Source organism: Mirounga angustirostris, unplaced genomic scaffold, assembly GCF_029215605.1.
Source record: "Mirounga angustirostris isolate CCGP_5_RB_7025 unplaced genomic scaffold, mMirAng1.0.hap1 SCAF_1, whole genome shotgun sequence".
NCBI lineage: Eukaryota > Metazoa > Chordata > Mammalia > Carnivora > Phocidae > Mirounga > Mirounga angustirostris.
In genome coordinates, this window is record NW_026991709.1 from 205,993,892 (window position 1) to 206,010,672 (window position 16,781).

Genomic DNA, 16,781 nt, shown 5'->3' on the forward strand with positions numbered 1-16,781 from the left:
GCACCAGGAGTCAAGCTTACGCTGGCACCCAGAGGCACAGGGACATGATGACGCCATCGTATACGGTCACTGAGAAGCCCATCATGTCGGTATTCCCAGTCCAGGGGAACCATCACACCGACCCCTCCCCTACCCCAAAGACACACGCTGTCATCTGGGTTACAGACCCCACTGCTCTGGGCTGAATGTTTTTGTTCCAAAATTCATGTACTGAGACTCAACCCCAAATGTGACGGCATTAGGTGTCAGGAGGTGGGGCCTTCGGGAAGAGATCAGGTCCTGAGGATGGAGCCCTCGTGAGTGGGAGCAGGGCCCTTGTAAGGGAGGCTCCAGAGAGCCCCTCCAGCCTCCCGCACGGGAGGGCACACACAGCGAGAGAGAACGCAGCCGTCCACGGGCCCAGAAGAGGGCTCTCGCCAGACACTGGTCAATGCCACATTACTACCCGCACACACGAGGAGCACAGTGGCTGTCACCCTTGCACACAACACCTCAAATCCTGTCACCAATTCAGGTGGACAATTAGCTTGAGACGCCCCCAGGCACTCGCATGCAGACGCTCCCATGGGAATGGACACGCATGGTGGACACCCACGGTTCTACACAGCCGGGGCCGACATGGCAAGGCGGCCACCTGGTCCAGGTCCAGGGGTCCGCAATGTCTTTTCCTAAAGAGCCAGGGAGTGGGTATTCTCAGCTCAGCGGAACGCACGGGCTCCGCGGCCCCTGCTCGCGCTGCTGTCGTGCGTAAGAGCAGCCTTCGGAGCCAGGCAAGGAACAGACGTGGCTGTGTGTCAGTAAACCTTTATTTACACAAGTAAAAAGGCAGTGGCAGCTTTGGGCCCCGGGCTGTGGTTTGCCAGTACCTGACCCAGTGCAGACCTTCCACGGGACAAAACAGGCAACGGGCCCAGAGCCGGTCGGCGGTGGGTGCGGTCAACCTGCGTGGCGCAGCGGCCCCCTCCCTGCTCAGGAAGCGTTCGCTTACGGGGCTGGGGGCTGCGCTCCGCCTGGCGGGGTGCAGGCTGTCTGGGCGCGAGGGGCTCACCTTGGGCCTCGTCCGGGGCTGCCTGGCTCTCCAGCTGTCCGGCCTGCAGGGCGCGGCGGAGCTGCATGCGGATGATGTCGATCTTGGTCTTACTGTCCTGCAGCATCTGCTGGGCCGTCAGCAGCAGCTTCCGGTCCTGGAGGCGGGGACGGGCTGTGAGGGCAAGGCTAGGGACCCGGGGTCGGACCGCTGGCCCTCTGGCCACACTGCGCACGCGGTGCTGACGGTGTCACAGAGTAGGATGTGCGGGTGTGACCGCAGGAATGTCCATGCATTCCTGCGTGTGTCGAGGGGAGAGGCGGCCCACGGCACCGGAACCCCCGCCACCTAACACCCGGCTACCTCCAGGAAGGCCCCCCACCCCCCACCCCCCACCCCGGGCCTGTGCCCTCATCTGCAGCGATGGGAGTAGGAACGGCACCGGCCGCCACTGGGCTGAGGGCTGAAGGAGCTGACCTGCGTGCAGGGCTCCCAGCCGTGCCTGGCGTCGGGACGCTCTGTGTTCGAGAGCTGCCATACGTGTGGCACACGTGTGGGTGAGGGCGCCCTGCTGACTGCAGCCACATAGGTGAGTCCGAGGGGGACGGGGTGGGTGTGTGCGACAGCCTGCAGTCAGTGGCGCCCAAGGACACCGGGACTGGGGTGTGGGGGTGTCTGTGCGCCAACTCCAGTCTCTGGGTGTGAATCGCACGGTCTGTGTGTGTGTCCAGGTGTGCTGCTGGCCTGTGCCATGTGTCCTGGGTGTTATACGATGGTGCGTGTCTCCGTGTCTAGAGGTGGCCGGGGTGCTTCTCCTCCACGTGTCTCTAAGCGCCGTCACGCCGACGCCGACGCCGTCTCGGGATGGTACGACAGCGCATGTGTATGCCGAACTGTTGATACGACTCTGTGCGTCTCTAGATGCTGCTAGAACCGTGGGTGTGTCTCTGGATGTTAGGATGATAGCACGTGTGCATCTAAGTGTTGGCCTGACTATGTGTATGTGTGTCAGAGAGAGGCCACCAGCAGAGGCTGAAAGCTGCCCTAACTGTGGACATCCCTCGAGTCTCCGGGGTAACTGAGTGAGGGGGGGACAGCCTCTGCTTTGTGTCTAACACCACACACAGCCATCCTGTTTCTCATATGCCCCCACAAGCTGCCCACACCCCAGTCCTGCCTCCGAGTCACCCGTCAGTCCCTCTGTCCCCACCCCAGAGGGCCCCAGCTTCCCAAGGGGCAGGTGGATGTAGGTGGCACCCCGGTTCCCACCCCGCAGCCCGTCATCTGCTCCCCGGTGTGCACGCTGCCCCTACCTTGGTGCTGCCGTTGCTGTATGTCTGGATCATGTTTTCTGCCCCCTGCTTCACCTTCAGCTCGATGGCCAGCTGCTTCTCCAGGCCGGCCACGCGGCTCAGGTTGGTGGCTGAGCAGGCCTGGCTACCTGCACCAGGGGACTGGGGGGCATCTAAAGAGGGGCGGGTGGGACAGACTCACAGCGGCCCTCACCTCCGTCTGCCTACGAGGCTTTGCCCACCTGAAAGGATCCACCCTCTGCCCAGCCTGGGTTCTGCCCCCAAGGCCAGGGACAGGAGGAAATGAGGACTAGGGCCCAGAAGGTCCCCCCACTCCAGCCCTCCCAGGGAAACCCCCTGAGCCGTGGGACAGGACCAGCAGGAATGAGTGTGGGCAAGCATCCAGGTGTACGTGAGTCCTTGGTGTTGGTGTGACTGTGTACAGAAGGTAATGTGCGTCTGTACCGGCCGGACAGCCGTGTGTGTGTGTGTGTGTGCGTGTGTGTGCGCGCACATGCGCACGGTCCTCTGGGTGCTGGGCGGCAGTACGGAGGCCTCTGGGTATTCACACGATAGCGTCTAGGTCCTTGGGTGTTGTCTGGGGGGTGGTGTTGGCTCTGTCAGGGTCTCTGGCTGCTGACGTGATGTGGAGGGGTCTTCAGTCGCAAGATGAAAAGTTCTGTAATCTCTTGCGTGACAATGGGAACCTACCGACCACCACTGAACTGTACACTTAAAAATGATCAATTTTAGGTTACGCATTATTTTTTACCACAATGAAGAATTTTTTAAGTAAATAAAAATTAAAGAAATTTTTAAAAGAATCGTTGGGTGCCGTCCGCATGTCAGTACAACCGTGTGAGTCTTTAGATACTCGTGTGACACTGCGTGGGTCCTTGGGTGTTGTCTGGGGGGTGGTGTGACTGTGCAGACCTTTCTCTGGGTGTCGGCTTTGGTGTTCTTTTCTGGTTGTATGTCGAGGCCGGAGGCTGTCAGGACCCAGTGTGTCTCCCTGGGGATCCGCAGAGACAGGGCTAGCCTTGCTCTGGGAGAGTGGAACCCCCGAGAAGCCCCAGCTCACCTTGGGCAGCGGCCGCGGGGTCAGGCAGCACCACGTGGGCATGCAGCTCCTGGAGCTGCTGGTGCAGCAGGTCAAGCCGGCGGGAGGAGCCGCGCAGCAGCAGCTCCACGGGGCCGAGGCTGCGGCCCAGGTCGGTGGTGGCCCGCCGCAGGTTCTCCGCGCCCTCCTTCAGCTTCAGCTCCTTGCGGATCTCGCGCCGCAGCCGCTCCCGCTCCAGCTCCAGCTGCTGCTGCACCCCAGGAGCCGCCAGGTCCGCACCTGCCAGGCCCAGCTGCTCCAGCAGGGACCAGCTGCGCGGCTCGCTCTGCAGGAGATGGAGCACGGTCAGTGGGGCCGGGGGTCCAGGGTGCGGACCACCACGCTCAGCCAGCTTGGCCTGGCCTCTTCCTGGCCTGGGGGCTTCTGAGACGTACTCTCACCCCCAAAACTGGGGGGGTGAGACAAGGTCCTGTCCCTGCTTCCTCATTCCCCCAAACTGTGAGGTCCCAAGGGCAGGGCCTTCTTCCTTCCCTGTCCCCTCAGACTAGGGGACCCCATAAATACAGTCTTGTCACCCTTCATCTATTCCTTATACAGTAGGATTCTGGAGGACAGGCCCTTGGAGGTCCCCAAGTTCAGGCCCTATCTCCCATTGGCCCCCCAAAACAAGGTCCTGAGAGCATACCCCTCTCCCTTCTGTTGTCCCCCTAAACTAGGAGGTCCCAAGTATAGGCCCCAATTCCCCTCTACTGTCCCTAAAACCAGGTCCCGAGGGCAGGCTCCATTTTCCCCCCCTCGCAGCTCCTCAAACAAGGAAGTATCAGGGTAGGCCTCTGCTGCCCACCGCCCCCCCCCCGCCAAAAAAAAAATGGGCTTGAAATCCAGACAGCAGGCCCTTTTCCTCTCTGCTATGCCCTCAAACTGGGAGGTGCCAAGGACAGGCCTCATCTTCCCTCTGCTATACCCCCAAACTACGTCCTGAGGACAGGCCCCATCTCTCTCCTGCTGTACCCTCAAAGTAGGAGGTCCTGGGACAAGCGCTGTCTCCCCTCCTCTCATCCTCTATAACTGGATCCTAAAGAGCAGAGCCCTGTCTCCTTCTTTCTCTATTCCCCCGATCTGGGAGCCTCAAAAAACCCCACATATTTCATTTTCAAAACAGAAAACTCCCAAACCCATCTCCTCCCCTTGGTCCAAAATCAAGAGGTACAGAGGGGAGGGCCTCCAGCTTGTGTCACTGGGGTCCTCTTTGCCCCCACTACCCCAACCCCAGCCCCCACCTCCAGCTCCTGGTCCAAAGGGGGATTGGCCTCCGCCATCCTGGGTCCCGGCTGAGGGCCCCGCCCTCTTCCTGAACCTCAGCCCTGCAGGGCCTCTTGACCGCCACTTCCTCTTTCCTGCCAGCTCCCAGCAGCCCCTGCGTGGGGCCAGCTCCGGGGCTCTGGGGCATCTAGGGGACCCTCTCCCTCAGTGCCCCCTCCAGGACTAAGCCTGCTTCTCAGGAGGCAACCAGGGACAGCCCTCGCTCTATGTCCTAGGAGGCTGCTACGGTGTGCACACAACTCACTAGTGTAGACATGGAGACCAGGCTCCCTTGAGTGTATACAGGCTCCAGGGGCTGACCTGGGTGTATACACCCTCTTGTTTACCTACAGGCATGTACACAAAACAGGCAGGCAAATGTGTGCACGGCCCTGTGCCTACCCCATGTACGCTGATAATGCACATGAGTGCTCATATGGGCCGGCCCCCTTCCTGCAGATGCAGGCTGTCCCAACTTCCGGCTTCCTCTCAGTCTGGTCTACCCACCGCTGTGACCACAGCTAGGGCCCACCCAGGCCAGGGGCACCTCCCTGAGGCCCACATCGTGAGGAGACAGTGCCGGAGGACTGGGGTGAGGGTGCCCACAAGCCAGCGGCCCAGTAAAGGCCAAGTGTGACTATTAATAATAAGAGCAGTTATTACGAGCCCCGCCTAGGTCACCTAATGCAAGTCCACAAGGTGGGTGCTGTTATCACCCCATTTTCAAGACAAGGAAACTGAGACCTGGAGTGGTGACATAGCTTGCCCTGAGGCCCCCACAGCCAGCAGGAGGAAGGGCTGGGATTTAAAAGGGGAGTACCCACAATCTGATCACCAGCTAAGTGTCAGGCCTGGCACTAAGTGAGAATCCCCACTGGGAGAACCCGTTTCACAGACAGGAAAGTCGTCGTTGGCTCCCAGCCAACCCGGAGGGCAGCTGCCCCCAGCGAGGTTTAGTGCAGGCCAAGAGTGTCACCCCCACACCCTACCAACCCATCACACGAATCCTGAGCCACTGCCATTATTCTCCCCCATTTTCCAGGCGAGGAAACAGGCTGAGAGAGGTGACAGCAGCAGCTGGGGGTGGGGGGGATCCCCACACACACCTCCAGGGGCCCTGGGCAACATCCAGAAACATTTCTGGTTGTCACAACTGGGGATGGGGAGGGTGTGCTCCTGGCATCTATTGGGTCGAGACCAGGGAGCCTGCTCAACATCCTATGGTGCACAGGATAGCCCCCACCTCAAAGAATGATTCAGCCCCAAACATCAACAGCGCTGAGACTGAGGAACCGTGCATTAAAGGACACAGAATCACACCCTGGGCTGCTGACCATGACCACCAGTAAGGATTTCCTAGCAGCCCCACCTGCAGAGGACAGGCCCATCTACATCTCTCCCTTTGGATAATGAACACCCTCATTGATGAATGCGCCCATTTTTCTGGTGGCAGAACCACAGCTCAGAGAGGCAAAGGCTCTGGGTCCAGGACACACAGTGAGAAAGTGACAGAGCTGGAATTTAAACCCAAGTTCACCTAATACTACCAGCTGGTGACCCGTCCCCGCCCATCACCCAGCCCCATTCCATCCTTAGCAGGCAGAGCAGGGTACAGCCAGGATCCAGCCAGCTCAAATAGGGAAAGTCCAGGCAGAGAGGAATAGAAGCTGAGGCCTGAGAATACCCAGAGCAGGGAGGGAAGGAGGGAGGCCCAGCCTCCTGGGTTCTCTTCCCTTGGGTGACTCACTCCTACCCAGAGGGCAGGGGTCACCCGTGGGCCAGCAAGGCAAACCCATGATCAGGAGCCCGGCCCAGCCCTGGAGAATCCCTCCTCCCCCACTTCCCACCATGGCACACGAGACCCAGGTCCAGAGGGTCCACCTCCCAGAATCCCCCCCTTCCCAGAGCAGCCAGGGACCTAGACCCTCACGTCCGGAGATTTCAATGCTTTGGGCGTTTCCGGAATCTGGACAGGACATCCGTTTGCCGGACACAGAACAGACAGCCATACGTCGGGACAGACAGAGGGACAGGGTGGCAGGCCCAAGCAGGCACAAGAAAGGGATGACCAGGAGGGGGAAAGAGAGTGGGGAAGAGATGGGGGGGGCGACCACAGCACAGGTCCAGCCTCATTCCAGGAATCACAGCCTCCACCCGGGTCATGTTTCACACATGCCAAGTGCATGCATGCGCCGGAGGATTCCTGTAGAGCCCTTCCAGGGCTGGGGGTAGAGGCAGAAACCCCAGCCCACCCCAGCCCCAAGGTCTGACCTTATGTGATCGGCAACACCAGATACGCCCAGCTCCACGGCAAGGCTGACAGGCCATCAGCAGGACTGGGGTGGGGGACAAGGGAGCATGGGGGAGACACAGAGGGGATGGGGGCAGGTGCAGAAGGAGACGAAAACCCAGTTACACAGCAACCACAGGACAACGAAGGGATTTTGAGGACACCAGAGGCACAGGATGTGCCTCGATTCTGAACCAAAGCTCAGAAGTCACCCTGGCCTTGCTTGTCACAGATGTGGAAGGTGAGTCCAAGGCTGTGATGTTCACAAGGTGGTACATTGAGAACCTGGCTGGTGGCAGGTTGGTGCCAGGCTGTGTGTGTGTGCCTGCGTGTGTGTGTGTTGGGGGGGGTGACCCAGCCCTGCCACCCATGCGCAGGTAGGGTTCCAGGTACAAGAGAATCCCCCGTCTGGGGTAAGGTTCCACCTGGCAGCCCTGACGGTGGCCGTGTGGGTCCCCCATTTCTCAACCTAATGAAGTGACTCGGGCACTTCCGCCAACAGGTGCCAATCTGGGTGGCGTCGGGACCATCATAAAGCTCAGTCTGAAGGCGGGGGGGGGGGGGGGGGGGCCGCCAGAGCTTTGTTGTGCGGGGGAGGGGCATGGACCGAGCGGCCTCCTCCCCTCCGAGCCACTGCGCCAGGCACCTGCCCCAGGTGGAGTGGCACTTGCTGGGAACCGAACGCGGGGGGCGGGGCGGGGGGGGAAGGGAGTGCCGAGTCGAGTGGCGGGGGCGACAGGCACCGAGACGCACGGCCAGCCACAGACACTAGAGTAGAGCCTCCGCCGCGCCCCCTCTAATTCTCGGGAAGGGGCAGAGCTTGGGGGTGCGGCGGGGGCCTTCAGGACCTCCCCGCTCCCCCTCGGTGCGTACCTCCACCTGCCGAAAAGTGGACCATGCTGGCTCCACGGTGTCGGCCCAAGGAGGGGGCGCCGGGCGCTCGGGAGGTCCCCACCTTGGCCGCCCGGGCCCCGGGGGCCCCGGCAACGCGCGAGCGGGGGTCCCCGGCGCTGGCCGGCCGCCGGGCGGCTGCGGACGCAGGTGCGCCTACCTGCACGGCGTCGCTGGCCATGTCCTAGCGCCGCCCGCCAGGGGTCCCCGCGCGGAGGGAGGGGCGGCAAGAGGAGCGCGCGTGCGCCCCGCACGGGGCGGGGAAGGGGCGGGCGCGGCGCAAGCCCCCGCCAGCGCGCGGCCCGCTCCGGCCTGCTCCGCTCGGGCCCCGCCTGGCCAGGCCGCCGCGTCCGCGCGCCGCGCCCTCCGGCCCCAGCGGCCGCCGGGCCCGGTCACGTGACCACCGAGGTCGACTCCGGGGAGGGGGCGGGGCCGAGGGGGCGCGGCTCCCGGCGGCCCCCGGGGCTGCGGGGTCTTGCCTGCGGGGTTCTCCCGGTCCGCGACTGAAATCACCGCGTCTGCTCCCCCGCCGCCCTCCGCGCCTTTGCCTGGTTCTGCATCCTCACTCTGCCCAGGGGTCCCCCATCTGAGCGCGCGGGAACCCGAAGAAAAGACTGAACCACGTTAAAGCGGGGAGTGGCAGAGGCCTTTGGGCCTCCCGAAACCCCTCTAAAAACAAGAACAATTCATATCCCCCCGCCTCTCCTTTGCAAGCTCAGGTCTCCTGGGAAGGATCCCCCATTACCTGGAGACAAGCTCTGGACAGATCTAGGTTCAAATCCCAACATCCCATGACTTGGGGGAGCCCCAAAGTCCTAAGAGCGCCTCATCTGTGAAACGGGCTTTACCCACCCACCCCTCGGTGTTGGTAAAATTAAATGAGATCGTGCATGCCAATTGTTGAGAACACAGTAAGCGCTCAATAAATGTTAGCTGCTGTCATTTTTAATGTCATTGCCGTTGTTATGAAAATGGCTTGAATCCCGACTCCTTCACTGACTCGCTGTGGACCCTAAGGATCCTGTGGCCGCCCAGCCTCAATTTTCCCCGTTGTACAATGCAGACCTTTTCTTCAGAGCTGTTGCATGCAGGTGGCGTTCCATAAATGCAGACTCTTGCCCAAGCGGTGGAGGAGAGTGGAAGCCTCTACAGAGCTTCTCCAGGGTCTCTGGAGTCTCTAGAGCGTGCAGCTTGGCTCTTGGCCCACCCGCACTCCCTTGGAAATCCGGTGAGTGAGCCAAACCTTGGTCCCTGGGGCTCGGGGCGGGGAGCGCTCCCTGGCGACTGAGCCTGAACATGGGCGCCCTGCAGGGACCAGCCAAAATACAGAGAGCTGCGGGAACCTTGGTTACCTAGAGACCAGGGCGCGATGTTTTCTTTTCCTTTTCTTATTTGGAAGGTTTTAACAGAGAAAGAAAAAGGAGGAGGAGGAGGAGGAGAATGACACCGATCCAGAATCCAGAATGACACCGATCCAGAATCCAGAAACCCCTTCAAAGGCCCCCACCTGGTCCGGTCTCACCACTCACCTGGACCAGCGCAGTAGCCTCCTTCCGGGACTCTGGGCTCCGACCTTTACTTCCTAGTTTATTTTCCCCACAACAGCCTAAGGATGCCTGTGAACACCTGAGTCAGGTCACATCCCTTTTCCGCCTAGATCCCTCCGTGGCTCCCACTTTCTTTAGAGCAGAAGCCAAAGTCCTGCTGGAAGACCACAGGCCTTGCACTATTTACCTCCTTCACCTTCGCTTTCACATCTTCCCCTTGCTCACTCCGTCCAGCCACACCAGCCTCCTGGCTGTCCCTCGATTATTTATCAGTTGAATTAAAGAACCCTTTGAGTTATTTCTTTTGCTCCCAATTTACAGTTGAGGAAACTGAGGCACATATCTCCCCAAGACTTTTGGATAATTTAGGTCTCCATTTAAATGTCACCTTCTCTGGGGCGCCTGGGTGGCTCAGTCGTTAAGCATCTACCTTCGGCTCAGGTCATGATCCCAGGGTCTTGGGATCAAGCACCGCATCAGGCTCCCTGCTCAGCGGGAAACCTGCTTCTCCCTCTCCCACTCCCCCTGCTTGTGTTCCCTCTCTCGCTGTCTCTCTCTCTGTCAAATAAATAAAATCTTTAAAAAAGAAATAAATGTCACCTTCTCTGAGAGACCATTCTATGCTGTCATATTTATTTAAAATATGGCCCTGTTTTATTTAAACTGTCACTCCTCTGAAATTGACCAGCATTTGGCCTATGCTCACTCAGGTTTTGTGGAATGAGTGAGTAGACACAGGGTGAGGTGTCCTCAGTTATAACTGAGGAGAATCCCCAGTTATGGAGCTGGTGTGTTTATAGCCCTTGCCCTGTCTTCTTCTAATTCTTCAGCCCATCTGTGTTACAGGTGGGGAGGATGCGGCAAAGCTAGGCTCCAAGCTGACCCAGGGACTGGGCCACTGTGTTCAGGGATGGGCTTTCTGCTGCCTGCCAGGTCCCAGGCTCCCTCCTCCCTGGATGGAGCTGGGGAACCCTGCCAAATTCTCACTCCAACCTTCCAACATTCGTTTATTCAGTGGATATTTATCGATGCCCGCTGGGGACTTTGGTGGCACTGGAAACAGAGTCGCACTCAGGCTTGAAAGAGGGAGACCAAGGACTCATTGTGCAATCTCAACTAAATATGGTAACTGCACTGGCACCTCCCTGCAGCTGCTCTGGCCCCTCTCCAGTCTGCTTTGGGGCCTCGGAAACTCTAACCTGTCCCTGGTTCTCTGAAGGTCTTAGGAAAAACACCTGTCCCTTACCTGGTCTACAGGGTAGTCTTGTCAGGCCTCTGCCCACCTGTCCAGCTGCATCCCCCTCTACTCCCCTCATCCCCATCCAGCAACACTGGCCTTCCTTCTGTTCCTCAAATATTCTCACTTTACTTCCAACCACAGGGCCTTTACACTGGCTGTTTTCTGGTCTGGAATGCCCTTCCATCCCATCTCCCCAAGGCTAGCCTTTTCTGATCATTTAGGTCTCTGTTTAAACGTCACCTCTTCTGAGAGAACTTTCCATACCCTATCATATTTATTATAAATATGGCCCTGTTTTATTTATTTTAACTGTCACTCCTCTCTGAAATTGCTCAACATTTGGCCTACACTCACTCAATCTTTGCAGAATGTGTGAGTGGACACAGTGTGAGGTGTCAGGAGAAAGGTATCCCAAGACGACCCATGCCTTAAGGAGGCAGCTGCCCCACTGTGGAAGAGGCAGAAGGGCTGGCACTAAGGACAAATTAGGAAACCACAAAGTAGATAAAGAGGAATAGGGTGTCTGGTTGAAGGAACAACAGGGCAAAGCCCTAGAAGTGGGTGAGGGAGAATTTGGCACGTCCTGATTCTTCCCCTCATCTCCATTCTGCTCCCCTCATTCACACCACTCTGGCCTCCTCACCACTCCTCAAAAAAGCCCATTACTACCTCAGGGCCTTTGTACTTGCTGTTCCTTTCTGCCTACAGTGTTTTTCCTTCTCATCTTGGCATTCTTTCTTCTTCACTTCATTTCCATCTTTGCTCAAATGCCTTCTGAGAGTACTCCCTGCCTGCTACCAAACTACCCCTCACATAGCTCCATTTCTCTTCCTTGCAAATTTTAATAGATTTTACTCTATTTTCTTCCTTGTCTGTCTCAATCAGGATGTCAGCTCTCCAAGAACAGAGATCATTGTCTTGTTCACTGCTGAGTCCCCAGCTCCTAGAACAGTGTCTAGCACATGGAAGGTGCTCGAATAAATAGCTGCTGGATGAACAAGTGGTTGAACAAACAGGACATCATGGGGTATGGCTGGAGTGTTTAGTGCTGATGCACCTGGAGTAGGGACCCATGCCACAGATGGCGGGGATGGAGGGGGTCCAGCACTCCCCGGAGTTCAAACTTGACCCTGAACATGGTGGAAGCCGCTGATGGCTTCTTAGCAGGGGAGAAACTGAATGAGGATTCTTTCTCAAAAGGCTCTTTGCAAACCAAGCCTCCCACCAGCCAGCTGGGGGCCAGAAAAAGAAATATTCATCTGATACCAGAAAGGTTAAATGTATCAACAAAGCTAAACTCACAAACTTTGGGTTGAGGAGGGATAAAAAAAAAAATAAAAGTAGGAAAAAAAAGATACAGTTTGATACTGTTTATATCAATTACTGGAAAACAGAAAGTGGAACTATGTATCAAGTTTATTAAAAAAACTCCGGGGGCGCCTGGGTGGCTCAGTTGGTTGGGTGACTGCCTTCGGCTCAGGTCATGATCCCAGGGTCCTGGGATCAAGTCCCACATCGGGCTCCCTGCTCTGCGGGGAGCCTGCTTCTCCCTCTCCCACTCCCCCTGCTTGTGTTCCCTCTCTCGCTGTGTCTCTCTCTGTCAAATAAATAAATAAAATCTTAAAAAAAAAAAAAACAAAACTCCGGGAGTAGTGTGTTCCTGGTGTGCCTGGCACCCTGAATGAGGGGAGTGAGGTCATCTCCTGGCACCACTACATACCAACAGTCAGATTCTGAGGAAGTTACTCCTCTGCTCTGCGCTTCAGTTTCTTCATCTGTAAGAGCGGATGGCAGAGTGGCACCTGCCCTCATAGGATTGCTGGGGAGCTTAAATGAATTAATTCTTTTTTTTTTTTTTAAAGATTTCATTTATTTGACAGAGACACAGCGAGAGAGGGAACACAAGCACGGGGAGTGGGAGAAGGAGAAGCAGGCTCCCCGCAGAGCGGGGAGCCCGAAGCGGGCCTCGATCCAGGACCCCGGGATCACTACCCGAGCTGAAGGCAGATGCCCAACGGCTGAGCCACCCAGGCGCCCCATGAATTAATTCTTGTAAAGCACAGAACAAGGGGTCAGTTCAGTATAGTTCTTTTTATTTAGGTTGTTGTTTCTGTAGTGGGGGAGGGGAGGGGAAGTGGGAAAGTGAACACAGGTGACTTCCATTTTAACTCTAAGGTGTGTCTTTTAGTTTTTGATTGGTAAGATTTTATTTATTTACTTAAAAGAAAGAGAGTGAGTGAGAGAGAGAGAGAGCATGAGCAAGGGGGAGAGGCAGAGGGAGAGGGAGAAAGAGACTCCTCGCTGAGCAGGGAGCCCAATGTAGGACTTGATCCCAGGACCGCTGGATCACGACTTGAGCTGAAGACAGATGCTTAACCAACTGAGCCACCCAGGTGCCCCTACCCATTTACTTGTTGATGGACATTTGGGTTATTTCCAGCTTGGGATTATTATGGAAAGAACTTTCCTTGTTCATATCTTTTTGTGGGCAAAAAGTGTTTCATTAACTGTTAGATCTATACCTAGGAGGATTGCTTAGCCATGATGTCATGATATTTAGCCCAAAAGATCTCATCTGGAGTGATTTTGCCCCCTCCACCAGGGGGGACATTAGCAATGTCCGGAGACATTTTTAGTTGTCACCCCTACTGGCATCTACTGGGGGGAGGCCAGGGATGCTGCTCAACATCCTACAATGCACAGGACCGCCCCACCGCGAAGAATGTGCCAGGCCAAGTGTCAGTACTGCCAAGATTGAGAAACCCTGGTTATTACAAACTGCCAAATCATTTTCCAAAGTATTTTCCCCATTCTACATGCTTGCTAGCAGCGGATGAGAATTCTTGGTCAAGCCGTTGGTTGTGTCACTTTTTTTCTTTTTAGCCATTTGAGTGGGTGTTCTTTCTTTCGAGTGGGTATGCTTTAAGATAGTTTATATCTTAAAATAATTCTGCAGTGAATCAAGCCAATATGACAAAGTTAGGTAACATTTGTTTATCTTGAGTGGTTGGATGTACTTTAGGAGGCTCTGATCATCTCCGGGTTTAAAACTGGTGTTTTGTTTCTGAATAGTAGAAGCTCCCCCTGGCTGCATGGATGGGGGTGTGCTGGGGTGTTTTCCTGTTTCCCCAGAATTTTGTTAACCTTAAACCATCAGTTATTTTACCAGCAAATCGGTTTATTTGGCAATAGTAGAGAATTTTAACTTGTGACAAGCAAGCTATGGCAAAACCATAGGCAAGTCCAGAGTACAAGATGGAAGAATGCACTTTCACAGTGGAAGGAGGGAGTTGGGAGGGGATATTATAAACGAAATTCCATTGGAATAAATTGGGAGTTCAAAGTGTAGGGGCTTTTTTCTTTTTTTTGATGGGGGAGGGGCAGAGGGAGAGAGAATTTTTAGCAGGCTCCATGCCCAGCACAGAGCCTGACACAGGGCTCACGGCCCTGAGATCATGACCTGAGCCAAAATCAAGAGTCTGAGGCTTAACTGATTGAGCCACACAGGCATCTTTCTTTTTCTTTCTTTCTTTCTTTCTTTCTTTCTTCCTTTCTTCCTTTCTTCCTTTCTTCCTTTCTTCCTTCCTTTCTTTCTTCTTTCTTTCTTCTTTCTTCTTTCTTTCTTTCTCTTTCTTTCTTTTTTCTTTCTCTCTCTTTCTTCTTTCTTTTTATTTCTTTCTTTTTTAAGACTTCTTTTTTTTTTTTTTTTAGTAATCTCTGTACCCAATGTGGGGCTCAAACTCACAACCCCTGAGATGGAGTGTTTCCATGCTCCACCCACTGAGCCAGCCAGGTGCCCCTCAAAGTGTAGTGGCTTTTCATTGGCTGAGTCGTGACTGTCTCTCATTGGCTGGGCTGTTGCTGGCTCAGGAGAAAAATCTTTCCTCCTCCGGCTAGGGCAGTAAAAGTATAGGCTTCCAGGTGGGAATGTAAAGGGCTGACAAGGAGTGGTATTGTGAGAGAGCTCCCTCTTCTGGCCTCCCAACTTTATTTTAGTGAGCTTTCCCTTTATTAATTTTCACGCTTGTCAACAGGACTCAACTGGCTTTGGCTGTCTCCTCCGTAACTCACCTCAGATGATTTAATTATTCCAAGCTTGCCTCTCCTCTGCTTTCCTGGGGCACCTCCTCTTTCCCCAGGGACAGGTTTTCTCTGGGCTTCCAAGTTACCTGGCTTTGGCTTCTATCTCCACCTTTGTAGGATGTAGCCAAGTCTAATGGAGGGAGATGGCTTGGGCTTGGATCCCTGCCATCTGTGTGACCCCGGGGCTGGAACTAACCCTCTCTGGACCTCAGGTCACCCGCCTGACAATGGATATGCTAATATATGCACTAATCTGCTCCAGGTGGGGGATTCAGTCAGTTGATAGCTTAGATTTCTCAGAACAAGACTGAGTACCAGGGTGGGAACTAGGTGAGGAAAGTGAGGCATTCGCTTCAGGTACAACATTTAAGGGGGTGCCAAAAATCAAGACACAGTGCTTTAATGCAATAATTTTTGAAATCAAAATCAATGCAAAAAGTCCAGATAAAGACAGGATCAGTAATCCTGATCTTTCACTTTTGCCTCGGGCACTAATACGGCTTTGCTCCATGCAGCACGGTTACTGATCCTGTTTTTACTTAACATTTTGGTATTTTGTTCATCATAGATTTTAAAAATTAATTTTGATTTTAAAATAGTGTATTAAAATTATTTGGATGACAGTTTTTGGTGCCCCCTTAAATTTTGCATGCCTCACCCTCATCCTGGCCCTGCTGGGCACACTCTAAGTGTTATGGTATAATTATTACCTACAATATCTACGCTTTATTATTTAAAGCCTCCCTCTCAATTGACTGCTTTCTCTTCATTGGGCTTTTTGACTGAAGTTGTACCTCTGGTGATATCAGCTCTGAATTTGTTGTCTAGAACATGGACCCCAAGATAGCCTACACTAAATGAAATTGAAAGGCTAGAATTTCCCCGGAAAACTGTGGAGGAAGGTTTAACTGTGTCAGGGGCTTAGGCAGATTGGAATGCTGTGGCAGTGCATGAAATGCATGTTTGACCAGCTTCTCTCTCCTCCCTTTCCCCCCACCATCCCAAATCCCCAAATCAAAACACAGCTGAGAAAGACGGATGCAGGTATATGCAGGGAGTGGGAGTAACTGGGACTTTCACAGGGTGCCTAGTGGGAGTGTAAAGCAGATCAACTTAGGAAAACTGTCACGATCTACTATAATGGAACACACAAATGACCTACAGCCTACCATTCCATTCCTTGGCATTTGCCCTAGAGAAGTGAACTTAGGTTCATGAAAATACTTCTACAAGCTTCATTGATAATGGCCAAACACTTGGAACAACCAAATGTCCATTAATGGGTGAATGGAGAAACTACATTGGCTATATTGTGGCTATACCGTGGACTACTACTCAGCAAAGAAAAAGAACTACTGATACATGCAGCACACGGACAAATCTCAAAAACAGTTTGTTGACCCAAAGAAGCCAGATACAAAAGGCAATCTATTGCATGATTCTGTTTTTATGAAATTCAAGATCAGAACTAATCCATTATTACAGAAATCCACATAGTGTTTTGCCTGATGAGGGGGAAGGCGTGCGGTTCACCCGAGAGGGGCACAACAGAACTTTCTGGGGTCATGGAAATGTTCTGCATCTTCACTGGGCAACTGTCACTTGGCTGCCAATTTTCAAAAATCAGTGGACCTTTTCTTTTTACTATAAACTTTACCTCAGTAAAGTACCGGGGGGGTGGGGGGGTGGGCGGATAAGGTTGGAAAAATGTAATAGAAGGAAAAAGTAAAATTAAAAAAAAAAGTTTCATGACTAAAACATCCTGGTTTGAGTTTTGTGGCCCGAACCTGCATGGCCACCAGCACAGAGTCTGCCCCAGGACAAGACTCTCAGCAAATGGGAACCGTCAACGGCGGGTGCAAACTGTCCTCTTCACGCAGGAGTCATTCCGACCTCCCAATCCTTCTCAGGACTCTTTCAGAGCCTCCACCCTGGAGAACCAAGTGGCCGCGGGCTAACGCCCACTTCAAAAGCCCTGAACTCCATGCCAGACGTAGAAGCCACGTTACATAAAGGCGAGACACTCGCCAAAGGCAAATCATCCCCGGC

The 16,781-nt window shown here is 54.6% G+C and overlaps 1 protein-coding gene and 1 long non-coding RNA gene across 6 annotated transcripts in view; one reads left to right on the forward strand and one right to left on the reverse strand.

Moving 5' to 3' along the window:
• PKN1 (protein kinase N1) overlaps nt 1–8,188 on the reverse strand; it is a 21,648-nt gene extending 13,460 nt beyond the window's left edge. The window contains exons 1-4 of one of the 3 annotated variants that reach the window (XM_045862824.3): nt 8,023–8,188; nt 3,401–3,704; nt 2,341–2,492; nt 1,049–1,184 (exon numbers count right to left, since the gene is read on the reverse strand). In XM_045862824.3, coding sequence (XP_045718780.1) covers nt 1,049–1,184; nt 2,341–2,492; nt 3,401–3,704; nt 8,023–8,043 — 613 coding nt within the window. In that variant the 5' untranslated portion in view covers nt 8,044–8,188. Of the gene's footprint in view, nt 1–1,048; nt 1,185–2,340; nt 2,493–3,400; nt 3,705–4,659; nt 4,714–7,844; nt 7,980–8,022 lie in introns of those variants that run through there. The other 2 variants (XM_045862826.3, XM_064569691.1) reach the window with 2 other exon arrangements.
• On the forward strand, nt 6,774–16,779 carry LOC123834015 (uncharacterized). 3 transcript variants are annotated; one of them, XR_010404774.1, is made up of 4 exons: nt 6,774–7,212; nt 8,880–9,090; nt 9,262–11,676; nt 16,643–16,779. It is a non-coding gene; the product is annotated as an uncharacterized LOC123834015 (long non-coding RNA). The 3 variants fall into 3 exon arrangements; XR_010404775.1 differs by having other exon boundaries at nt 8,939–9,090; XR_006788380.3 differs by lacking the exon at nt 6,774–7,212 and having other exon boundaries at nt 8,266–9,090.
• Nucleotides 16,780–16,781: the final 2 nt, after the last annotated feature.